This window comes from Pyxicephalus adspersus, chromosome 7 (genome assembly GCF_032062135.1).
Source record: "Pyxicephalus adspersus chromosome 7, UCB_Pads_2.0, whole genome shotgun sequence".
NCBI lineage: Eukaryota > Metazoa > Chordata > Amphibia > Anura > Pyxicephalidae > Pyxicephalus > Pyxicephalus adspersus.
In genome coordinates, this window is record NC_092864.1 from 22179853 (window position 1) to 22207356 (window position 27504).

Genomic DNA, 27504 nt, shown 5'->3' on the forward strand with positions numbered 1-27504 from the left:
ATAGCTTTTCAATTATTTGCAACAAATGACTAATGAACAAGTATAACACATTTGAGTTTGAAACTGGGAGAAGAGAACTTCTCAGAGAGATATAATAATCCAGGGGCCAATTCAACCCATCATCATCCAGCCATAAATGAAACACCAATATTGTAAAGAATGGTTCTTTAAAAAATTACTCTGTTATTTAACATCCCAAATGAGAAGAATGGGTCTAGACAGAGAATTTAAAGTTTAATGAGAGTTACTGTAGGGCAAGTATATTCAAGTCAAGTCATTTATTTCAAAATCTCTTAAAGCAAACCTGTGTTAACAGAATTTAACCATTGCCAGTGTATTGCTGTCATTCTTTGGTGTCTTGACTTTCCTTTATATGTTCATCTACACTTTTCCACGCTGATGATTGGTACCGTCAAACTGCTAGTCATGCCCCTCATGTTCAGTGGTTGACTGCCCAGGAGGGCAAGAGAAATGTTCCGTGATCATTCATACCTGAAAATACCAACAATTTCAAGGTGGCTGCACAGTTACTGAGGAAGGATGCTATACATTGGAGGATCATATTGTTAACACAGTTTTAGACATGACACTTTCAGTTTATTATTTTAACATTTCAGTTTCTTTAAATAATAACCACATTAGTTTTCCTGTAAAGATCCAACAGGCCAGGGATACAGCAGTGATTAGATATATAATTAAAAAAAAATACTAGTGTAATGTTAGACAATAGAGAGCTCCCAGCAGGGAGAGATAAAAAATAGAAAATATAGATCTATGGTTCATTCATTATTTACTGACTTGCCAAAAATGTCCCCAAGTCTATGGGCGCAGTGTGGGTACTGGGATCTGGGGTTATTTTATTTGGTCAGATCTAAGTTCAGCAACGTTATGTGCCGACAGTCTGAGTATAATAAATGACCAGGTTTTTCCATTGATCATTTTTTTCTTCCCTGATGACACTGGTATATTCCAAGATGACAATGCCAGAAATGATCGGGGTCTAATTGTCAAATTGGTCGAGAGGTTCAGGGGGCAGGAGACATCATTTTCACACATTTATTGACTACTGCAGAATCCAAACCTTAACCTCATTGGATGTCTTTGGGAAGTGCCGGAAAAATGTTAGCCAATTGCCTTTCTTCTTCTTTCTCCTATCATGACTACAAAAAGAAGGATGAATACAACTATCAATGTCACAAAATGTTGTGACATTGCTCAAGCTTATCAAAACTACACCATGTTGAATGTTCTCCATAATCAAAGCTATAGGTGGTCAAATGAAATGTTAGAATGTGTGACTATCTATCTATCTATCTATCTATCTATCTATCTATCTATCTATCTATCCATTTTAATGATATATGCTGGGCTGCATTTACCTGTAGGTACATTAGCAACATATACTGTGCAATAGAGATGAAGCAATTTCTATGGGTGACAAACAAGCATCATTGATGGAAATCCAGTTCTTGAGATAGATAGATAGATAGATAGATAGATAGATAGATAGATAGATAGATAGATAGATAGATAGATAGATACTGAACATGATCCCCAATTGTTCAAGTTGTAAGGTATACTACATACCATATAGGCATAGATTATTATTTTCCCTCAATGTTATTTTTGATGAATATAACAATCTTCTTACAAATTGATCTATGAGATTTAATACAAGTATTCTTTTGTTTAAAAGATCTGTATTACAATCTATTTTACCATTATAGCAAGTTAAATTGTTATTATTGAAGGAAAAAAAGTAGTTCTGGAAAAAAAAAACACCTTGCCTGGATAATTTTCAATTGCATTCTACCCTTTGGGCTCAATTTAAAAAACAGGGAATTATGTCTAAATAAAAAAATAGCATAGTACATGGCTAGCATAAGACTGATTTTCTCTGAGTAGGAACAGAAGTCTTTGTGTAGTGGTCAGTCTCACCACCCTGCCTTGTCAGAGCTAGAGCAGTGCAATTAGAAAAAACCTTAGCACAATGACATCCAATTTAGGTTAAATGTGTTTGCACAGCCAAAGCTTTCATATAAAAGAAATATCATGGCAACAATGGTTTCACAAAACAATGTGAAAAATCTACAGACAGCAATAAAAGGGTATTCAGTTCTTGAGTTCTTGCCACCTTGACTCTAAAAAAATTATTATTATCTGTGATGCTGTTTGTAGATTTTTTGTCTAGTAAAACCATTGCTAGTGTGATTATAAGTGAAGGGATATCTCTCAATTATTATTCTGGATACCATTAAAACAAATCACCAACAAATCGAATTATTTCCCAATAAATATGAAATGATAAAAAAGATTGTGTTGGACGTTTACTTTAAACTGACTCAGCAGAAAATGTGCCCCATGGATATGTAAAAGATATTTATAGTAAGTATTTTAGATACATCTAAGATCTGTCCTCCTCAATGAAAAGCCCAATTGTTGTTCCGATATCCAGTGGGGAAAAACTATAGAAAAGAAAAGCAGGATCAAAAAAACAGTGCATAAGATAATTTTGGTCCAGCCTTTCTCGCACGTTTGAAAAACAAACAAAGTACGCATATGACTTAATTATTTGTGTGGTCCCCCCCCCTACTTTCCAAAAAACATGGTTCAGTACCCTGATTATATCAAAGCTTCTAGTTGGAAAGAATAATTCTATATTATGTAGGGTAGCCTTTTGATTAAATTAACCTGCTATGAATTGAGCATCTTACAAGTATATGTATATACATATATATATATATATTTTTTTTATATAAAAGTAAATTTTGGTATATATTTCCAATCAATATGAACATTCAAGGAGAAATGCCCCATGTTCTCCAGATGTTTTCCAGGTGTCTTTTGATTTTTACATTGTTTTTCATATTAGGTGCTGGTACCCGATATGTGCTGGTTGCTTTGCCTTGTCCAGAAGACCAGCTCATATTGATATGTGATGCTTTGGGCTCCATCTACAGATCTCTGATACCTTATTTGGTACTTGTATTGGAAAAGTGCAACGTGCTTCTTTCTTGTCCCTTAGTGTTTAGAACAGATCCTTTGTATGGTGGTTTTGCAAGAATAAAGTTTTCCGGAACACCAACACGGGTTTTATGACCCAACAAGCTTTTATTTAGGGTATTGTAATGGTCATCTCCCTATCCCAGCACTTTCTGTCTTCTCTTTTTGCAAAAACTTTTCAAATACTATAAATAATCTCTTGTACTTTATTTTCTGATGGTTGGCTTTACAATCTGGTTTTTGCGTGCCTTTAGTTTTTAATATCTTTTTTCTTTCATGCATCTATCTCACCCTTTCTACCAGCGTATCTGATTTATACTTGAAGCTACTCCCAGTGAAAGTCCTGGCCCACTGTCTCATAGAACTTGATGTTATGGGGTCTGTAAAACTCTCTCAACTGTTCTATATCCTCAGTGTTGATCTGTACATGAGTCCGTCCCTTAGATTTGCCCAAGCAGCGTGGTGCTCCCCCACCCCCAGGTTTTTTGAGGCAGGGGAAGCCCTTGGTCTTGTTGAAATAAAAGTGCTTGTCTGTGACCAGACGTTTGAGGCCAAGGAAGTCTTGTACTCTAGCCATTTCTCCTGCTGGATCAGTGATCAGTCTCTCTCCACTCACAAAATGCATTTGGGAAATTGGGAAATGGTTAAGCCAGGGCTGCAGATGAAGTGCATAAAGTCCAATCCTAATGGCATTCCAGGAAGTGTCCACCTCTCCAGTTGTCCTGTTGTGGAAGGCCAGCTCACTGAAGCTAGGGATGTCTGGTTTCTTAGATAGAGTCTGCGTATAGTCTGAAATAGCACGGGTCACCGGGTTGCGAACCACCACTATCAGCTTGACTCGAGGGGACATGTGAGAGATCCTGCGAGGAGCCTCCCTTGTCACAAAATAACTGGGGGTCTTCTCTACAGTGATCTGTCTGTCAAGGGAACGAGGCATCAGATTTCTGTGTTTGGAAATACAGAATATCAGTAATTAGAAAACATTAAATATGCAAACATGAAATTTTAAATAGGCAAACATATTTTTAAGAAAAGTCCTAGAGAGCTGCAAAGAAAGAATATTGTTTTATATTCAGAAAAAACGATACTTGATAACCTACAATCATGTGCTCCAGTTCTACTGTGTTATTTTATCTTATGTTCTTTATGTCAGCTCCACTTACCTGGCTAATACTTTACTACCTCTTATGAGTCAATAATAATCAACACCGTAAAGTTATCCTATAGCTAAAATACCACCAACAATACCAAAACACCCAAAAATCCAAATCTTTAGGTAATGGAAAGTAATTATATAATATATAGCCTAGTGTCAATGATTCGGTAACACAGAATAGGTTTAAGGAGGATGGTTGCTCGCTTCCTTTTATATTAAGGTAAAGTAGCCAACCCGTATTACTTGAAGAACTAGGAAAAAACACGGAAATCATCGACATTTGAACTGGAACACTGCACACTTCCTAGACTAGATGTCTAGATGTTAGGTAGGGATTTGTCCCTTAACATTTTGGGTGCCAGAGGTCCTTGTCCTGACACAAATTAGAACTCAAGGGCAAAGAAGAGACAGGCAAGAAGGTGATTGTTAAAGATGAGACCATGTTTTCTTTGATTTTCATTATTTAATCATTTCAAGGACTAAGGTACCTGCCCAGAAGAAAAAGATTAACCACCTTACATGGACAAGTAGCTAATTGAGGTAAGTGCACCCTACATATTCTATTGGTAATGGGGACAGTAGAAGATTATCTAACAAGCCTACCTTGGCCTTTCAAAAATTGGGGTGGGTGGGGGTCAAATGGAAACTTTATGGGTTTTTGAACATGGTGAAACCCAACGGGCATTTAATCCAGCTCTACTCTACTTACACAGAGAGATGCATTTTCAAAAGAACACCATATAAGCCAATAAAGCTTTTTTTCAGCTTTTGTCACCCCTGCACCAGAGCTAGAAACAACAAAGACCTGCCAGTCCTAATTGCATTTTTTTAAAATAAAAATGATAGTAATAATAATGGACATTCAACCCTGCCTTCCCAGGAGAGATTTAATTGAAACAGAACAGTAAATAATAATGCCCTTTTCACATACTTTGCAGAGCCTGAAATTATTCATTCATCGTCCCCGTCATACATGTGTGCACCCCCTGCTGCTGCAGCCTCAAGTCTCCGTTTTACTTAGGCAGACGGTTAAGTGCAGTTAATTTGTCTCAAAGTAATTAATCTGAGGTGAAATTCCAGCCTAGATAAAGCAAGCTACATTCATTAAAAAAGCTCATAATAAGCTACAGCTGCTGCAATTATTTCCTAATCAAAAGCTTGTCGGGATGAAGATTTATCCATGTACTGCGCATCCACACTGTGCGACAGAAACGGCCTGGAAATTACGGCAAGCGCTCATGTGAAGAGATCAGCTAGACTAGCTAGATTTTTGCTCTCTCTGCCTGAATGATGCTGGAAAAAAACAAAACAGGGGCAGTAGTGATCCAACCTCAATACTGAGGGGGTGGAAAAGATGGATACTTTCCCTATAGACTGCACCAGACTGTCACCTCTGGAATTTTTTCTTTAATAGCGCTACAGCTTAGGAAAACTTAGTCTATACTATAAAACCAATAGGAAGAATGGGATTCACTCCTTGGGGCTAATATAGGGCATTCACATAGCAAAGTGAATTATTTCCTTGTAAGGGATTTTTCACTTAGCTTAGTGAATAAAATGAAACTTTTCTCACAACCATCCAATCATGTGCAGTAAAAATAATATGTTTTTTTTAGATTTCCTTGTAGCTGGTTAGGTATTCTTTGCAAAGTGAACTATCACCACATTCACTTAGCTATGAATTATCCCATGCAAGGTGATAAATTCAACAGCCTAAAAAAAGAGTAAATCACCTCATTTGTGGCTGCCAAATATATAAATAAATAGTTTGAATCGGCTAAATACATTCTAGGTCAGTGTTTCTCAACTAGGGTTCCTCCAGAGCTTGCCATAGGTTCCTTAAATAATGAGAAGTTTCTACCTCTCAGGTCAGTTTAAGTGACACCAATGATGTTTTTGGCTATCTGTAAGGGTGACGTTCTTCCCATTGGCCAGCAATGTAAGAGGCAATCTTCCAACTGAGTCTAAATGTGGATATAATAGTTATAAAAGTGGTCCTGGAAGACCTGAATGTTATTTTAAGGGTTACACCATGTTAAAAAGACCAAGGAACACCGATCTAGATGCTGGAGATGTGTCAGAATGGATTTCTTTTTTTTTTGGTTGATTGGTTGGCCTCTCCTATCACTTTGCGTACATTCTCCAATATCCTGTGCTCCTCAAATCAAATCAGGAGCAGTGCAGTATATAGGCCTGGCTCAATACAAAGGACCAAGCATGTGTTACGTTGGCAGGAAAATAAGTAGGAAAGTGATGTAGGTGCCATTAGGAAGCGACTTTACCTGTGCAGCCCAATGGACGTCCTACAATTATTTCTCTTTGTAGTCCTGAACTTACATATTTCATTATGAATTTAAACTGTTTTTTCCACAAATGCCTTAAAATACTCTTTTAGTCAAAAAGCTACTTCCTGCCTTGCCATTAAATTGCTCTGCTGTAGCAACATCTCCATTATCACTAGCACCAATGTTTGTATTGCAGAGGGCAATAGGGGGCAAGTTTGGCCAGGACTGTTAGAATACAAAGTACAAAGGGCCTTAATGCTGTTTGGTGTATTTTGGATGGCACAGAGATATTTATACATCCTACACAGATTATATTCATGGAGTTTGTTAGTATAGTGTCTGTCCGACAGGCTTTAAGCAATGCATACAAGTTAGGAGAGTGGGAAAGCTGCTGCTCTGAATGCCTGTGGCATTCTGTAATAGCATTTCAGATGTATCCTTACCATCACAGTTTCAGTGCACTTGTCCTATTGCTGACAGAAAACACTGTCCATCTGCTTTTTTTTGTAATTGCAAGCAAAGCTGAAATCTGTTAAACAGTAACCAATTATTTATTCTGAGCAGAAATACACCAGTGGCATTTTGTGTAATACTAGAGCATGCTGCCAGTGAATTTGAATGGCTGCCAACAGGAAACAGTGCATGCAAAGCTAGCAATTGTTAAAATACCTTTACTTGTTTGCATGAATTAATATCGGACATGGCCTAATACATAACAACTTAATTATTGTCTCTGGAAACAATATTTCATGATCATTTCCAGCAACGACTAACAGATGAACGAACAAGTGCTGTACCCACACAGCACCATTCTGTTCTATGGAGAGGGAAGATGGGAGAACAAGCGAGAGGCACCCCACTGTGCTCTCCTCCCTTCACTTGGATAGCGGTTGTTCATCGTCGGTCGTTCATGGTTCGTCAGGGCTTGTATGCATGATTGACATTGGATGACCTCATTGTCAGAGAAACATCTGACGTGTACACAGACTTAGGCTGTACCTTTTATCATCCCAGTAGCCTTGCCTAGGCTTTCAATGATGTTACCATTATGCTGCAGGCAGGGGAAAGCATCTACACCCTACCACCTAGTGATCGGACTGCAATGTTGTAGAAGCTGCAGTATAAGCTGCCCAGGTACCGTGTTATCTCTTAATTCGTGGTTCTCAGTTCAGAAAGTAGATGGTGATCCTGAAAAGATGGCACCCTCCTTTTAAAGAATAAGACACATGAAGGTATTGTCAGAAAGAGATCTCTGATCACTTATAAGTTAAAAATAAATAATCATTTGGTAAATTTGTGACATTTTTATTCAAAGAAAAATATTGATAAAACTTTAGCTTCCTTGATACTGCTAACCTGATGATCCAACCAACCAGCCAACTATCAAAAAAAAAAAATACACTACCTGGCCAAAAAAAGTCACACACTGCCTTTAGCTTTGATTATGGCAAACATTTGCCATGGTATGATTTTATTAAGTTTAGGCAATTTCACATTTATTTTCATCCAAAGTTGCAGTTAATGATAGGAGAAAAGAAATGCCATTGACTTTTCTTCTATCTATAGTCTGCCATTTTTTAGATGTACTTACGACTTGCCACTGTGTCTATGGCTCATATCTTCTAAAAGCGAGATCTCTACAATCCGCCAGTTCTACTTTCAGCTTAACAGTAGTCCCTGCACTTATCGTTCTCTACAGGAATGAGAGCTGTTCATTTGTTTATGTAAGACCATTGAAAAGTACAATTATCCTGTAAATGGTATATATGTTTATTACGTAGTTAATCGGGTCCCATGGGACAGTCAGCTATTTCTTTGGCTACTGAAAATGATGACAGGCACAGTACAGTACAGACAGAACATGCCTAGGGGAATGGGTAAGATGGAAAAACAGATGTAGAAATAGAACACACTATATTGTTACTTTAAATTAGACAACAAGGGATTCCAGTTTCTCCACTCACAAATCCAAAGATGGACCTTCCGCTTCAACTATATTATCATTAACTCTTTCAGTACGGGAATTTTTTTTGTATGGATGGAGTCATTTCTAAAATTCTTTTCTTGTATGTTTCATTAAATGGCCCTAATTACTTGTATCTGACATCCTTCTTTTGTACATGACACAATAATAACCCATTGGTCAAGGTCTAAAATGATCCCTGCTGTGTCCTTTAATGAATGGAAGAAAATATTATTTTTAGAATTAAATTGCAGTTAACATAATAGATTTTATTATTTTATGTTACTTTATATTCACACAGCCTCGTCTATTTTTTTTTTTATCAAGATTGAGCTATGTAGAAGAGTGACTGTCAGAGGTTGGGTTTATAATGTGTCTCATCTGTCATGACGCTTTTTCTGACTTTTAATCCCTAAGTATACACTGAGCCATGTATACACAGCTTATATGGGCTTAATAACCTTGGCATTATTTTGTACAACGATAAAGTTACATGAATAGGAATTACATCATACTGGCAAATCAAGGTGGCCAAACTCTGAACACGGCAGGAAATCTGGTGAAGATGGAAGCTTTTGGTGCATCTCTAAAGGGCACTTTGCAAGAAAAGTCTGCAATGATGTGCAAATATTTTTACCAGTATAGTTCCACTTTAAAAAAAACTTTCTAAAAAAAAAAAATAGAACAAAAAACAAAATGATGCAATAGTTTGGGTGTTCATGAAAATGTAAAGAGAAACAATAAAGGTATAATAACATAAAAGTATATAATACCATTCATAGTAAAATGTAATTACCACATACAGTTATAAGAAGACAATTTTGTATGATATCATTCCTTTAATGCCCATGACGCCCCCATACTTTCTAGCCTTCTGACATGGAAAAGATGAGCTTTGAACTAGTTCTTCAGCCTGAATTAGACCTTACTTTTTAGATCTAGAAGCCATACAGAGATAATTAAGGTCCATGTATCTTTTTAATATCTGTACTATTATTTGTGTTTGTTGTTGGAGAATCGTTTAACAGTCTGCAAATCTCGGTAACAAACTGCTTGATCTTCCACTACAAGTGTTGCAATTTTCCTTCATATGCCCCTGAAGACTTTAGACTAACTGAAATCCAACAAACAAATGCCAGAGACTGAATAATCGGTGAGCAAAAATCTCCGGTGGACCACCTCAGTCTTTCTTTTACATTTAATTATTGATGAGCTATAGCTCTACTTGTCTGCCTGATGAGTGGTGAGCCAAGGAGACTTTGAGATGGTCAGAGCCTATTCTTATAGCAGAAATCTTTGTTTATCTGTACAAGAGTGAATGGGCTTTATAGGATTTTGGATGCAGTCCCTGAATTTGTATTATGAAAAGACTGAACTGTCACCAATACCCATAGCTACCATGTTTAATGGTAATCCCCAAATTCCAAAGATATGAGATCTATACTGAATATCATGAATTTCGATGCCCTGAGCTAAATCAGAAATCAAAAGTTATTTCTGGAATAACTTTTGGGAATTTTAAATTCCCAAAAGGATTAATGGACTAAAAGCTGTTTCATCTTATTTCTGATTTTGTGTGGGGACCCTTGGTTTGACTACAAGTGCCAACAGGTCTCACCTTTTTATCTTAGTTTTCCTGGTAAAAAGTTTAATGAGACTCCTTTTTTCCACCACATTGTCTGGTTGGTCTGGCTGCTTGGAGGTTCCCAAATCATTTCCAATTAAATAATTCATTTAACATAATGGGAAGTTGACAAATTGTACACAATTTTGGCCAAACCACAGTCTCAACTTCTTATCTGTTTTGGGAACATCAGAGATGGTTCCAAATCTGTTCTGACCATTAAGGTATCCAATTCATCCCACCACATAATGGATGTTCTTTATAAAGTTTATATCATATAAATAACATGTTTAATAAATCCCCTTTAGTTTTGCAGAAATCACACAATTACTTAAAAAGGCTTTAAAGCTGAAGACTTGGCACATGTAAAAGTACAAATACTTTACAAATGAAAATAATACAACTACCTAAAACATCAATTTTGCTTCCTGTAAATCACTGAGCACTGCAACTGGTACAATATCTGCTTGTCCTTATATAAAGGAACGGTGTACTGGAATGGGCTCAAATCTGAAGCTGAATCCAAGCATTTACAATTCTTCATTGGCTGCCTTCTTATTATAGATCAGTTACTTAGTAGTCAGTGGGAAGCCATGAACAATAGGACAGCTTTAAATTGTGTACCTTTGAAATACAAGAATAACAGATCCATATTTCTTTTGTGATTTAGTTTATTTTTGTTTTGCCCTGAATTATCCCCGATGATGCAAAGTCATATACATCATATCTGTGCTCTGTTTTCCTTTCCTTTATTGATAAAGAATAAAGCTGCCGGTTACTGTGGCCAGAAAAGTTTGGAAAGGTGGTAGAGTTATGTATGGTAAAAAAGTACACTTCTTTAGGAAGGCTGAGAGCAGCACAAATTCCAGACAGAGCGTTGGCAGCATGTTTTCCCCGAGGTACGCTAATACGTCTTTTCCTTTAGCGGCCCAAGTCAGCTCCCTCTCCTGCTAAGTCTACCTTTCATACACCCCGCTGCTAGCTGACACAGCTCCCGGCTGACCCATCACATACAGCGCTGAGGCCTGCTGTGCACCCAGCCGTCATCGAGGAGGCATAAATCACACAACAAACTTGTGATGGAGAGAAATTCCAGTCTCTGCCAGAAACTAATCACAGCCTTCCATAGATTTTCCCATTACACTTCTAATCAGAATTATTGATCTATCTGCAGGACAGTCTATTAATTACAATCCACATAGATCGGTTTCTTTAGTTTTAATTTTGCTACTGATAAACCCATCTCTTGCGCCATTTAAATGTGCCTTCCCTTGCTGGGTCTAATTCTGGAGGAGGGGTGGACATGTCTTAAACCGCAGACAGCAATAAATAGATAGGATGTTTAAGGGGAGGCAATCAAAGATTTTTATTTCTATTGAGTTGTGCAAGACAAATGTAGCTAACTAATTAAAGCCCACTTTTTTATTTTTAAATAGTTTTTTAAAAGTTTAGATAGCTGGATAGATAGGAAGGATAACTCTGTAAGGCTTTAGTTGAGCCTTACAGTCCACAAAAGGGACATTTTCCTTTACTTGTTGAACCCCAGCCCCTGATACAGAAGGAAAATCTCCCCAACTGAGACTAAAAAATATTTCTAGATTGAATGGTTATAACCTCTGTTCGGTTTGTAAATGGCTACAGGGATGGTTGTAGATACAGTGGCCCTGATTTTTTTAAAGCTCTTACGGTTGAAGAAGATACATTTTCAACGGTGAAGCTAGGTGATGCAGCAAACCTGGAATGAATCTGGTCCATGATTGAAAGCATTCACTAACAAATAGCACATTACTTTTCAGAAACCCATTCCAGGTTTGCTGGATCACCCAGCTTCACTGATGAAAGTGTATCTTCTCCAGCCTTGGAGTGCTTTAATAAAATCAGGGTTCATGGGTACAGATAAAGTGTCAGCCCCAAATAGTCAACATTTTAGCTCCCTGCTCCCTTGTCATTCTGTCAATTTTGGCCCTACAGAAATGAGGTGTGTTTAGTAATTGCCTAGTTTGCCCTACGCTAGAACTGACCCCGAATTGCTGTTTAAGTTTGCTGTAGAAAGATATCTTGTACAGAAACAGGGACGTTTGCCCTATGCCAAAATCAGCCCTGAATTGCAGTTTAATTTTGCTGTAGAAGGATATCTCCTAATTGCTGTGCTTGCAATGCCCTATTAGATGGGACATGACGGTTTTACCATATAAAAGTGAGAGAAGATTTGTCCACCAGGGACACAAATAGTAATTAAGACTTAACAAGGAATGTGTAAACCTTCACTCCTCTTTCCAGAATTATTTAAAAGTTGGAATTCTACACACAGTAATTCAAAGGGAACTATTATTCTGAAAATTCCAGTTACCCAATTGCCATGCCAATCAAACCATCTCAATCCTGTTAGTTATTGACCTAGAACAGGTCAACTGATCAAGAATTCTGTCTTTACTTCTCTTACTTAATGTTTTTGCAGGTGAGCAACAGCTGCTCAATGCCCCAGAGAGACAAAAAGGTGAGAGACAAGAGTCATGTGCCTTACCTGGGGGCATAAAATAATATTGGCCGGCCTAATAGATCTACAAGCAGAATATAACATAGCAATATAACCATTACATTATAGACTTAAGGGACAAATAAAAAAGTACACAGGCTGCCATTATTTTTCTGTAAACTGAACAATTGCTAAGGTAGTAGGAGCAGCTCACTTATACCAAAGCTAGCCAGAGCAATTATTTGGCAAATGACCACCATTCTATATTACCAACCTGGGCTTCTTCTTCATGGGGCAAAAAAACCATTGTGGTACAAGACACATAGATTAACGAATTGTTGGCCAGTGCCAGATGTGCTCTGTATACTTAAAAGCCTTTGCTAATATACAGGGATTTTATTGGAATTTCAGAGGAGAATAAAACTGACCGCTCATGGATCCACTATTTTCTCAAACCACTTGTAAGCAAGTCCATCCTCCTCACCATGACCATGTTTATGTTGGTTTGTAGATAAAGGTTGTCCATGTTACCATCTTGGCACCAGTGAAGGATCTCACCATTGTTGCTTTGCAGGAGGTTAGATGTGTATAGTTCCTTTTTAGGTCTTTAACTCTACTTTGCATTCCTTCCATTGGCCAAAACTGCTCACATGAATTTATAACTGATTATGTAGCAAATAATTGTCACATGCTATAAATTACTACGGGAGAAATCTTGCACCTCCTAAACCAGTCTTTTTTTAACATGGGGTAACCCCACCTATAATTACTATATCCACAGCTCACAGTACATTATGGTGATCTCTGGGAAGAATCCCCCCTACGTTGATGGGCAATATGAAGAATTACACCAAAAAAAAAATCATTGGTGTCAGTTATAACAGGTCAAAATTGTTCATTACTCATTGAACCCTTGGCAACCTTCATTTTTTTGGTTTGGATAGAGTGGAGAGGGTTAAAACGCTCTTCTAAGTTTTTACAGATGCCTGATGCCAGTGTCCCTATTCCCTTTTTTCCCTGATGACAAGAAAAAGCCAATTAAGTTTACTTTAAAATCTGGCCTCTGGTTTTCCCATTATCTGCCTGTAAGTCAGAGAGTAAGGAGCCCAGGCACCTGCAAAGAGGTTCCATAGGGGAATCAGTAGGGACTTTAAATGAAAAAAAAGGGGCATAAAAATGAATATAAATAAAAGCTACATACTACATAAAATAAAGCATATACAAAAAGTTTCAAGTTTGTAATATTTCAGCAGCATTTAAGGCTGTGTATACTGTCCCCTACAAAACAGATAAAAAAGGAAAAACATCTTTCCAAAATTCACTGACTTCTAGAGATAACAACTAAAAACCAAGTTTAGTTTACTATCATAAAATCAGCAATTACTATAATAAATAACATCATAATTATGTGTGACTGTGTACCATAGGTTATTTTATTTTTAATTATGGTTGTTTATTGTACTTATTTGCTGAATCAAAATATAATTGATTATTAAATGCAGACGCTTTAGTCTACACGAAGGACATAGTACTGAAATTGTCCACAAGATTATACAGTCTGAAATGATAAGAATATTATACAGTCCTAAATGATACTGATGTTATACAGCCCTAGATTGTTCTGATATTATGGATCCCCCGAGACCATCTTAACATGCAGCATAAATTCCCAGCATTTCACACATCATCAGTGACCAGCACATTATACAGTCCCAGCAGTGCACAGCAATATGCAGCCTACAATTGTAAGGCATAATATACTCACTACAACTGTCCATTATTATAAATGGCACTTTGGAGCCCTATGAGCATTATGCAAGTGATGCTACAAGTGCTATGGCTACAGACAGCAAATTTAATATAAAATGGAACTTTATATGCAACAGTTTTAAAAATCATTGATGTTTAAATGTATTATATGGCATGGCAAGGATGGCAGAGGAGGTTAATTGGAAGAAAATACAGCCTGGCTCTTGGCTATTGTTTCCCTAAGTGCACCTTTGGAGAGTTAAGAAAGCAAACGTATTTCTGGCTGCAATGCTCACTTACTCTCTAAGGCTATCCCTGCAGTGACTCTTTACTGCCACTAGATGTCTTTTGGCATCAACTACTCTTCTATTGACACCTTGCCATTGCTCCTTTGCCACTTCTGCCTCTGTTGCATTGGGGCAATGCTCAATACTTTCAGGAATAGAGATAATGAATCTAGAATAAATAATGGAAATATTGGATCTAGAATCCAATTACCTGGCACATGGCCAACGATGGGCAGCACAGCGATCTTTACAACATCTGACCTTGGAGAAGAAGAAGAGGCAGAAGCTGCAAGTATGTGCAGGTAAGGTGAGTATATCTGGGGCACAAAGGAGGGGTATGTGCAAAGGTACTGTCACTTTGCTCAGCATGTCATTTTAATACCTAAACTACAATATATTCACATCAATTTCACATTTCACATAAGCCTTAGCCAAACTTAGTTACAGCAGCTAGTAGGAAGGAGGTGCTTTATTTAAAAAGAATTTACACAATAATCTAATATATTCCTCTATACCCCAATAATAATCCTTGGTCCTCCTCCCTCCTCTGATTATGCCAATAGATATTATTTTTCTGCTATTTTTTATTACATTTTTTGTTTTTAACTTTTTCAGTGTTGCGTGGTAATAAAATATTCAAACCATTAAATAGAAAGCATTTTTATATACTTACATTCCCATGCTTTGTACCAGAAATGGTATTTTAGTGTAGCGATAAATGGGACAAATTATAGATTTTTTGTTTCTTTTAAACTTTTGTTCTTTTTAATATTGCAAAAAAATAAAATTGTCAAAATAAAGCTTAATGTGTCAACAAAAAACAATGTAGAGACACGGCCATTAAATAATAACAAGGTTATTACAGAAAAAAACAGGATCATAGTGGAAATCATTTTTGTTCACAACAGGTAAAAAGAGTTGTCAAAGCATCATCATGGGATGACAGAGAAACACAAAATGAGCCCACATTTATTAGCATTAAAAAATCCTATTATAATACAATCTAAGTCTAAGATGAATATATTCTTTTTTTCTGAAAAACTGAATTAAACAGTCATATCTGTGATGAATTAAAAAAAAATTATAATAAGTTAATTCGAAAGTAGATAAACTACACGATGTCCCAAAAGTCAAATTTTAATAAATCGCTATTAATCTATTAAAAGATATGCTTTGCGAAGAACAGAGAAACCTAGGACTTCATTAAAAATGCCAGATTTTATAAATGATCCACTTAACTTAAGTTTAAGTACCCGTGGGCCAAAAATAAGGTTACTGAGAATGGTTGTGGTAGATAAAAAAAAACAGGTCAAAGAGTTAGAAGACGACTAAACTATTTTAGTCATATTGATGGAAAAAAAAATATTTTGGGGTTCTCAGAAGACCTGGGGCACTTAGTAAAAGAACCAGACACATGATCTCTGGTACCAAAGTCCACCACTGTCCCTGGGTACAAGTCTTAGCATTTTGATACTCATATTCTTCAAAACACAATGGACTCCATCTTGACCAATTCTTCCTGGAAGAATTTCAGACAAGAATGGAATTCTTGATGAGACTAATGGTATGGAGAGTTATACTTGTTAATGCTGATGCGGTTGCCAACCAGAAAATTTTGGTGGTCTACAACTCTGTCGCCAGAGGTGACATCACTATGGGGGAAGTTTCTTCCCCTTTGAGAGACACACGGCTCCCCGTGCATGCGCGGTCCGGATCCCGTAAGTTTAGTGGTACGTAGGTCCAAAAAGGTTGGTGACACTGTTACAAACATTATAGAACAGAGATTCCAATGTCAACTGTCAAAGCTTCTATAGAGCTGAAAAGCCCCTATCAGGCAGATTTGTGAATAATATTTTAAAAGGACAGTTATCATAAACCACATGGTGGACCAAATCATAGTTCAGAGAGTTCTTTTGAAATCACTTTTTAGTTTTAGGGAAGAGAAGCTTTACCATAAATAGGAGTTGCCAATGTTGATTGATTTTAAGCCCTTTGAAACTTCCATTGCGGTCCAGGTTCACTCCCTAATGAGTTACTGGCTTGGATTGAGTTGGTAGCCAATGAAGATAAAACTTATCTAACCAAGTCCATTGTAATCATATTGGTCAGCCCAAGCCAAGCGTCGCAATATTCCCAGATATGACCATGGCAAGACTTCTAGAATATCTAGGACTAGGGTTAGGTTGATGTTTATGTGTTAAGATAAGGATTTGGGACAGGGTATAAATTTGGATTGAATAAGGTTGGACTACTTGTAGATTTAGGAGCTTATTCCATCAGTAGCCTTTAATACATAGAATCTGTACATGTGTATTGGTGTTTGTGTCCATATGGGGAAGTTTCCCCTTGCGTCCACCTGACACCATAACCAGAATGATACGAAATCTCTTCACAGACATAAACAGAAAAATAAAAGAAGTGATGAAAAGAAGTGATCAAAAATGAAGGAAGAAGTGGAGGGAGATATTTTTTACATGTGCTGACAAACCTCAAAGCATTGTCTATCTCCTCTCTATTAAATAAAAGTCCTGGCTGGGGATAAAATTTTACAGTTGTAGCCAAACTTGTCTTAAAAATGTCTTTAGCTATGCATATTGTTATCACTTTAATGGAAATAATCTTATCATTCAACCCAAGATTTATTATTAAGTTAAATTAGTTGGTTTTATGTTTTCTAACTTAATCACCACCACCCATTGTGTGCACCATAAGCGTCAGTACCAAGTCAGAGATGAATCTTTACTAGCGTACAATAAAACGTTAATAAAACTTCATGTGCTGATGGTCCTAAGCCAAAAACAATTGTGCCAATGTTCACAAGCTGAACAGAAAGACAAGAAAAGAACTACAGTCCAACTGAATGCAGTATATTGTGTGAAATGGAGGAGAAACGGATATGTGATAAATGTAGGTTTTCTTGAGATGGGTGCATGATGCAGAAAATGTTACTAATAGGTCAATGGCCTTAGGTATCTGTCAGCTCTGCGGATAAACTGAACGTACCCACCATCCTACTTTATAATGAATGTGACCAATAGGGTGCTCCTACGGGCAACAAGGTCACATAAAGGTTGGGTTTTAGGTTTGGTTAGTAAGATGAAGGAACACATTAAAAAAAAAAAATAATAATTATTATTAATATTATTATTAATAAACAGGATTTATATAGCGCCAACATATTACGCAGAGCTGTACATTAAATAGGGGTTGCAAATGACAGACAGATACAGACAGTGACACAGGAGGAGGAGACGACCCTGCCCCAAAGAGCTTACAATCTAGGAGGTGGGTAAGTATCACACAATAGGAGGGGAGATATGGAGTGATGGGAAGTAGTAAGGGTTTAGTGGACAGAGGAAGACAAGTTTGAAAAAATGTGTTTGAGCGCTCTTTTAAATAAGCAGAAAGTAGGAGTAAGCTGAATAGCACAAGGAAAACCATTCCTGAGAGTTGGGGCATCTTTAGAAAAGTCTTGGAGCCGTGCGTGTGATGAGGTTATGAGTGAGGAAATCATTAGTAGGTCGTTGGAGTATAATAAAATTCATATTCAGATGCATTTAAAACAGTTGTTATTATTATTATTATCATTATTCCAGTCCCTATTGTCTGAGTACAAGAGGTATGTGTATTCTTATTTAAATATTGATGTGATTTTTATGTTTTTTTCTAAATCTTTAAACTAATCTGACTTTAATCCAAAGGTATGAATCCAAAACTTTGCCTCTGTGCAGGTGCTTTTGAGTAAGACCAGTCACCGCTGTTCTCTCTTTTTGTGCCGGGTGACTGGTCTTGTATCCGCCCCCTGTAGCTTTCTAAAAGCAGTCAGTAGTTGGTTGGGCCAGGAGGGCCTCTTCTATAGCTCAGCTCTCTGCACAGGCCATGCAGAGCAAAATGCTGATGTCATTGCTACTTTTACAAGGTAAGAAATTGGTCCGAAAGGCATTTTATACATACCAAGTAAGGTTTTTTTTCCTATGTGATTTTTGAGGCATGTAATTGGATAAATTGTTGGGTGTCCGGAGTTCACCTTTAAAAGAAGCTTGCTCTCTGTGGTTTCAATTTAAATAAATTGCAAAATATTTTTTTATGTCTACCTAGACCAATCTATGCAGCCAAACCACTATTATCATAGTGTCCAGACCCTGTGCCCCCACCAACCCCTGTGGCCCATGTGCCCCCCTGAGATCCCACTCATTGAACCATTGTGCCCTGAACTAAACATTGTATAGATTTTGAAGGTATTTTTGCAAGAAAGTGAAGACTTCAGGAATGAGGGACAGCACAGAAAAGTTGTATATGGTCTTCTTTTGCAGGATTTGTTTTCTTGTTAATTTTGAAATCTGTGACAGAATCTCTTTAAGCTTGATTTCTTTGCAATAAAAGGGCAGCCAATATGCAACACTTGAAGCCCTTATTTTTGTCTTCTTCAAAGAACAATATACTTCACATCAATGTTATATCAATGCCAAATCCCCAGCAAAGGTATGAATAAATTTGCATAACTTTTACATACTGTAACAATTTTGTATCATTTGTTTTGCTCTTAAAGGATATCTGTTGTCTTGAAAAATTAGGGATGGTGAAGTTTCTACTACCAGTGAATCTTCATGTCCTCTGTCTAATGGAGATGTTTGTGTAGGGTTGCTTACAGAAATAATCGCATAGACCCTGCTTCCTTGCTCTTGCTCTTGGCCTATTAGTGAGAAGATACAAAGTGCCAAAAATTTGCAAACTCCGCACAGGACTGGTGTTGGCTGTGCGGTTTACCAACAGTTCACCGAACGTGACCCCAACGTTAGTGTCCAGTAGATGAAAAGGAGATGAATACTTGTCAATGACAGGTATAGCCAAACCAGCCAGCAGATGATAACAGGCACAATGTACAAGGTTTCCAGTATTGCCCTAGGTGAAGAATCTGATCACCAAATATCAGCAATGTTATTGGGCTGAATGATAGATGTTCAGGCCAAGCTGACACAGACGTTATGTTGAATACCAAGCCCACACAGGACCTAATAAAAACACATGGCCCACAGGACCCCTAGGCATGCATCACTGATTGAGGGGCACCATGTAGTGCTGGCCATGAATCAATGGAAACATGGAAGCACCAATACTAGGAAACAGATGCCACTACTGCAATGCATGTGCAGTGGGTAAGGACTGGCTTGCATTTAGTTTGGCAAGTTAACGTCTTTAAGATGTCATAGGTCCCAGGTTACAATCATGAAGCCCATACAGCCTCTAAATGGCAGGCACCAGAATATGCCAGCCACATTCCACAGTTAGCACACAGCATATTGGCAAGTCATGACTGATTCCATACAAACACATTTAGATTGAACCAGGAAAAATTCTATTCTCCAATCCATTGGTCATGGCGGAAGCCACACTTTAAGCCCTTTACTATTCTCTATAAACAGGAAGATCTCTTTATCAGAGCTCCTAATAGCAGGAAAACCTGACACTGGTGCTACCCTTCACCACTCTATCCAAAACAAGGATATAAAATTGTAGTCTTGACATGGCGTTTATGTCTGGGCAATGGAAATCAGACATTCTGTACGTCCACAATTATAATATATAATACAATATAACTGTATCATCTAAACAATTTTATTTAAAACTAAACCTTTCCTTTAAAATCTGCTTATGCCAAAACATATTTTCATGGAAACGTGAGCGATCATTTATGAACACATTTATGCTTGTAATTAATAGCACTCATAGATTGGAAAATACTTAATTTTCTCAAGCATTCCTTATCTACAATTAAGGATTCCTTGTTTACTTAGATATGCAGAAATAATTTAAGAATCACAGCACAAGGACTTTAAAAAACAAAACAAAAAAAAACCCTGTCACTTTGCCTATTTTGACTTGCCCAGGGACCCAATGATGCTGAGCCATCCCCCCATTGTTCTGTTTCATGGTTGGAGCCATGGCGGGATATATGGTGCTTTAGCCTATGGGAGAGCATGTGAACTGATACAATGCTTGGGCATCCTCCCGAGGGAAGGGTTGGCATCATCAATCCAATGTAAGCTCTGACATCATCCAGTATGGCGTTTAGGGAGAGATAGAGGTGCAAAGGAATGGAACAGGAAAGAGCAACATGGAAGAAAAGTATAACTAGGTCGAGGGGGTACATTTTAATCTTCATGAAGAGCTTTTGATAGTTCCAAGAGGGCTTTGTATGGAATATTGAATTAGTAATAATTTACCTTTACCGCTTCCCTGTTCACCAGAATGCTGTTCTGCTAACCTCTGCTGAAAACCAACACTTCCAAGAGTATCGATCATCTTCTAACATGTGGACTTCAGTGAAGGAATCATAAAACAAAGGGCGCAGTGTGCTGCCGGTGCAGGAAGGTAAGTTTTCCCTTACGTTTTCCTTACTTACCTGGCTGGAACTTAGTTAATAACAGGTTTTCTTGTATTATGTACATAGTTAAGTAACAGGTTATACCCATAACTCATGTGTCACTGATACCACGTGCTGTTGCCACTGGCTTGATCCCTGCGTTGTGGGCAAATAATTATCTGGAGTTCATGATTTGGCACCCATTGCGCCCTATGCACCCAAAAAAAGCATCTGCAGGAGCTTTAATCATTTTAAAGATGCATATGTCCCCCAGGAGAATTCTCCATTTTTATAGGTGAATGTTGGTGCTACTATCACACTACACAATGTGTGTTTATCTTAAAGCTAACAGCCGTAACATTTCATTTCTGCACTTATAGACAGTACTCTCACATCATCAAAGCTTTACTGCACACATCATCTTCTACAAAGAAAGCATTAGAAGCTGCAGCAAGTATCCTAAGCCCTCCACATTTCCATGGGCTAAACGCATCATCAAGCCCCCTCCTCCTGTGCTGTTCATTGCCCCCCCTTATTAGGCTATTTGCTTTCCTTTCTTTAAATGATCTAGTTTAAGCTCCTTGTGTTGGCATTACTAAGGATGGGCTGCATGCAGGGACACCCGTCCCTTCAGCCTGAAACTTGTATCCCAATGGATAGAAATCTTCATACCTGTTCTCGCACTGTAATCTTTTCTCTTGTAATGGTTAATTGCGGTGTCTTTTTTTATACCTGGTTGTCGGGTTAAGACTGTACAGTGATGTTTTAGCTTTCATATATTAAAACATAAGAATATATCATTTAATTTATTAAAGACAATAATAATAAAAACAGAGGTTCATGTCACCATGCCTGATGTTAGCTCACATGGAAAGCTTGCAGATGTGGGAGTAATGACTGACCAGAAGCAGCTTTCCAACTATAGTGCAGGGGACAGGGAAGAAGCAAACTTCCCTGTCACCACCTATAGATCTATAAAAATCAGCCTGAAATTATGACATCAAGTAATACATGTTTAGATTTCTGCCAAATGCTTTATGATATCAACAAAATATAAGGTTAAATGGGCAGTGCTTGATGAGGGAGAAGATTACTTAAAAATATCCTTCATCCTGGAGTTGTAAACTTTTTTAATTCAACAAAAAGGTATATTAATTAAATATGATAAAAAAGCACTACAAGTGAATGTTCCTTTAACTCAGGGCCTGATTTATGAAAGCCCTCCAAAGCTGAAGAGGATAACTTTCATCAGTGAAGCTGAGTGATCCAGCAAAACATGGAATGGATTTCCTAAAAGTCATTTGCTATTTGCTAGCAAATGTTTCAAATCCTGGACCAAATCCATTCTATGTTTGCTGGATCACCCAGCTTCACTGATGAAAGTGTATCCCCTCCAGCCTTGGAGAGCTTTCATGAAACTGGCCCTCATTCTGCATAGGACTGGATATTTGAAGTGATCACAGGTACACACTTTAGTAAATCAGCTCCTATGTACCTTATATCTTTCTCTTATCTAAATGCTGATTAACTTTCTAATTTGTGAGGAATAAGAACCCCATGAGCTCTGGCCAGTCTCTCAGGTGGTGTACAGATCTCATTATACCAATCTGTGATAAAATAAAAATTGAAGCATGTAAAAACACTGCTAATAAAATCCCTGTACCCTCACCTTTCCTTCCCATTTAATCAAGCTAAAGACTTGTGAATCCACATGCTATGTTTAGTCTGTGATTTTTCCAAGTTCAGTTAATAAGAGCAAGTGAGAAGAAAATTTGTTCATTCTATCACCTTCGGACACAAATTCATGAATTTAAAGCTGAAGTTTAATCTGCTAATATTTTGCCTTCTCTAAATTTTCCTTTTCTCCCTCATCAACATTTTAATGATAGTTTCACATAAAACCATTTTGTTTTTATTCTATGTTTTGTAAGAATAAGGATTTCATCAGTTTGTACTTCACCGTGCAATGCAGGTGGATAATAGCTGGTGGGAGGGGAAGGCAGCAGTTTCATCTTGCACACTGCCCTAGGTAATGTGAGGCTGAAGTTCCATGATAAAAAAAAATTAATGAAATGAATAAAAGGGACAAAGCTTGGGAACAGTAATGCTAGATGTCCTCCAGCCAGGAAATGATATGGGCTGTGGCTTGTGCAGATTCCAATGCACACTGTGAGAAGTCCAGGAGCCTGTACATCTGTACAACACAGAACAAAAGACTGGGGTTCAGCTTTAGGAAATATCCCCCTATTGCACTGACAAGGTCTTTAATGTCAGTATGACTCTGCTGAAGTCTTACACACTGGTTGTATCAATAGGCTGGCAGAGCTTGTATTCTCTGACTCCACATATTGGGCACACATTGAACCAGGGATGAAGGTCCTCCCGTCATCCACAAACTTTTATAGGAGAGGAGTCAAAGATAAAAAAGATTTGAGTGACAGTTTTAAGTCTGCAAAGGTTTTGAAATCACATCCAAGATAGCAGCGGTCTCTGTGCTTTAGATGCTTACACAGGGGAGGTTTATACAGGTAAAACACATACATACAATAAGTGAAATGAAAGGTTATGAAAATATGTTCTTGGTGGTATATGTGTGTAAAATAAATCTTTTACAGGAGTAAACCTTTGCTTTGTCCCTGCATGGCAAAGATGATGGATTGGTTGGTATTGGTAGAAATGGTAAGAATGACGTATCACTCTGCCTAAAAAGAACTGACGGAGATAGTGCTGGAGCATGGAGAAGGTAATTGGGGAAAGGAAGGGTAATTCACTCAACAAAGCCAGTAGTGCCACAGACCATTATGGGGTATTGCTCCTGTTGCAAAAATAAGTAAGACAATTAATCCCACTGACCATTAGGACAACATTTCCCCACAGCTGTAAAGGATATCTTTAACATGAACCCCAATGTAAGGAAGCCATTCTCCATGAACCAATAATGTAAAGGGAATTCCTCCCAATAACCATGTGATCCCTTCTTTCACTGATCCCTATGTAAGTGGGCATGTCTCCATTGATCACTAATGTAAGTACCATTCTGTAAGTGGGCACTTCTGCATTAATGTAAGGGGCATTCTTACCACTGGCCACCAATCCTTCACAGAGCCCAACGTAAAGGTAACTTTTCTTCTACTGCCCCTGAGGGGTATTTCTTTACTGACCACTTAGTAGTGGCATTCTTCTCATTGAGCACACATATGGGAGCCATTCCTTAGACTAACTATGAATCTGAAATACACTGACCAATGAAGCCAGAAGAACTTTCTACCTTTCGATCAGAAATGCAAGTGACATTTTTTACCACTGACCAATATAAATCACATTCTTCCCCTCTGCCTACCATTCTTCTCCAGTGACCACCAGTGTAAGAGACAATATTCCCCACTGACCACCAACGTAGGGAACATTCCTTTTTCCTGACCACCAAAGCAGGGCACTTTGCCAGTGACCACCAAAGCTTCTCCAATGACCGCTAATATAAGCAATATTGTTCCCATTGACCACCATGCTACAAATACATTTCTCCAATGGCCTAAATGTTTAACTATGTTTGTTTCATAACTAAATATGATAATGATTTGTTACATTTTTGTCCTTACTAAAAACAACAATGTTGTATATATAAGGCACATGGTAAAAATCATCTACATGTCAAATATGCTACATATACCATTGGGTATAAGACCATTGATAGGTGATGAGTGCTATAATGCATAGAGGTAACAAACAGTAAGCTTGCTATATATTACTTACACCTGAACATGATTCCAGGGGTTCCTACAGGTTAAAAAGCATGGGAAAGATCTTTACAGTGACCCATCATAGGAAAATACGTGTAGCAGACACAACCTGAGTCCACTGCTGACCAATAATGACCATTTATGATTGCAGAAAGTGAATGTTATTTCATGCACAGATTTAGGATCATTTATCAATGATTCCCTTTTCTCTGCAAACAAGAAAATGTTACTTTGCCATGCACTGCATTGTACAAGTGAAGGGGCAATGAAAACACATACATATACGTCATGTGCTATGAGCCTGTTCAGGTAAATATCTGCCCATGTGTCAGGGGATCTATTTTATATTGCTCTGTTTTATTGGAGAATAATTCAATTATATATATATATATATGTGTATATGTGTGTGTGTGTGTGCGTGTGTTTTTCTTTCTCTATATATGGATATAATTTATACATACAACACTTAAACAAAAGCGTAAAAAGCTAAATCTCATTCCCATTCATTAATACAAATTAATTGCCATCTGATCACAGCCTACAAAAGACAGATTTATCATTTCAGCTATACAGCGCAAAATTCTAATTGTAAAAGGTGATTCCAGGACGCAGAAATAGTTAATGCTCTCAATGAGACTAAATAGACACGGTCATTAATAATTGTATGGAATATGATGATTTAGGAACAGGAAATAATTATATGCTTGGGTTCACACGGTACAAGGCACTTAGATGTTCTTTATTTCATTCTGCGTATGACATTGATCTCTTTACAATTTAAATATAAGAGGGATCCCAGGTGATCCCAGACTTTTGGTGAAGGAGACACTATGGTGATGGTATTTGGGGTGAAGACACTGCAGGTATATTCTCCAACAAATCCACATTATTGCAATTCATCAGTCATTCTCAGCAGCCTGGTGCTGTTTGTGCAGTACTTGCATGGCTTCTAGGTAACCACTTTATTAAATGATTTGTGTTTCTAATGGGAGTTGTAAAATGTGTCAAGTTAACATTTTGGTGGCTCCTAAAATCATTGAAGAATAAAATGGCAAAGGAAGAAGAAAGGAGATGCTGGATGTAACAACCACACAGTCAATAACACTCTGTACCATGAAGTCCCCATCATATAATAACAAATGTGACTACGATGAGATGTTTTTGGTAATGTCATGGTCCATGGTAAACTCTCTGCATTCTGTTATAATGTTCCTCCTATGTTTGCCCAGGTTCCTCCTAGGTGTGCAGGTACCTATAGCTTCTAGTGAAATTATGGATATGTGAGCCTATAAACAGCACTAGGCACATCTGATTGTAAGCTTTGGTGCTGCAAATGACACATTGTCTGAAGAACTGCAAAATGTAGTTCAATCATTAGTCAGTATTTGTTGATTTACGTGTCGTTAGGGCATCCTGAATTTACTGATATACTTCTTCATAGAAAGTAAAAGACTATGGAATATGTTGGCGCTATTTTAAAAATAAAATGAATACTGTACCCACACATTTGCTGCCTATAGGGAAATAATCATTTTGGTTGGTATTAATATTACCAATAAATAGGATTTATATTACACAGCGCTGTACATTAAATAGGGGTTGCAAATGACAGACAAATACAGACAATGACACAGAAGGAAGAGAGGACCCTGCCCCGAAGAGCTTACAATCTAGGAGGTAGTAACCTATGTTCTTCATACAAATTGGCAATTGTCCTAAATGAGTTTTTAACTGACCATTTCTAGAAATCAACCTAACACTGGCCAGTTATAGAACATAACTAGATCTATATAATAAGTAACATTGGGTTAGGTAGGTGTACTGACATATACAAGCTTATTGAAATGGGAATGCAGAGAGCAGTAACCCACAATGAAATCCAAGCAAATCCCGGATTCCAACACTTAGCTATTTGCCTGCTCAGATATAAAGCTGATTTTGGAAACTATAAGGTTACCATGATTTGGTGTTGGGTAATCTTTAAACACCCCCAGATAAAAATTGGGGACTCTACAAGCTTTGATGTCCCAAATCATGGCAATTACCCCACTATCACCCTGTTCTGAATTACCCTTGGATTTGTAAAATGAAGTCTTGGTAAATTCAGCAATAAATTGATTTATTATACTCCATGTGATATCAAACAATGATACATTATTAGAGCTGCAGGGATGCTTTTTAGTTGCTCATCAGACATTTCTCTAACCTGTAAAAGACATTGGGAAATATTAGGGGTAAGAGGATGGCATGCAGCCTGGCAGTGCCACTTACCGGTACCAGTCCAGACCCCTCTCGTAGTTCCTATCAAAGAAGTGGGGTTCAGTGCCCATGGCTCGCACCTCGGGGTGCACCCTGATGAATTCCAACACTGCCCTGGTGCCACCTTTTTTAACCCCCACGATGATGGCCTGAGGAAGCTTCTTGTGCCCGTACCGGAGGGCAGTGGTGCTGTTCCCAGGGGGGTGAGTGTGGTGATCGCTGGGGGTGCCCGGTATCTGGGGGGGTTCCGTGTGATTCCTGCCGGTGCACTCAGTGTCGGGCACATCGGTGCTGAGTGAGGTTGCAGTGGCTCCGGAGGGGTGGCACAGGGGCATCTTCTGCAGGAGTTTCTTGCCCCCCAGGATCGGAGGGTAAGGTGGGCAGCTGAGTTGCTGGTAGCCCGGGCTGTGCATGTTGGAGTGTCCCCGGAGGACGAGGTTATAGCAGAGGAGGGTGCAGGACAGGCAGAGGGTACATAGGAAGAGGTATCTCCGTGCCCTTCGGGGGCTCACTCGGGGTGCCATGACTCCATGCACAGGGGCCGTCTCTTTCGACTTCTTACCTTCTGTCTCTCTATTGTGTTTCTCTCTTTCCTCCC

At 38.0% G+C, this 27504-nt stretch overlaps 1 protein-coding gene across 1 annotated transcript; it reads right to left on the reverse strand.

The window, feature by feature from the left end:
- LOC140335284 (heparan sulfate glucosamine 3-O-sulfotransferase 2-like) lies at positions 1-27450 on the reverse strand. The gene is made up of 2 exons (XM_072417813.1): positions 26919-27450; positions 1-3947 (listed from the first exon to the last, which is right to left on the reverse strand). The coding sequence occupies exons 1-2, from the start codon at positions 27428-27430 to the stop codon at positions 3329-3331; spliced, it is 1131 nt and encodes a 376-aa protein (XP_072273914.1). The 5' UTR covers positions 27431-27450; the 3' UTR covers positions 1-3328.
- Between the last annotated feature and the right edge of the window lie 54 nt (positions 27451-27504).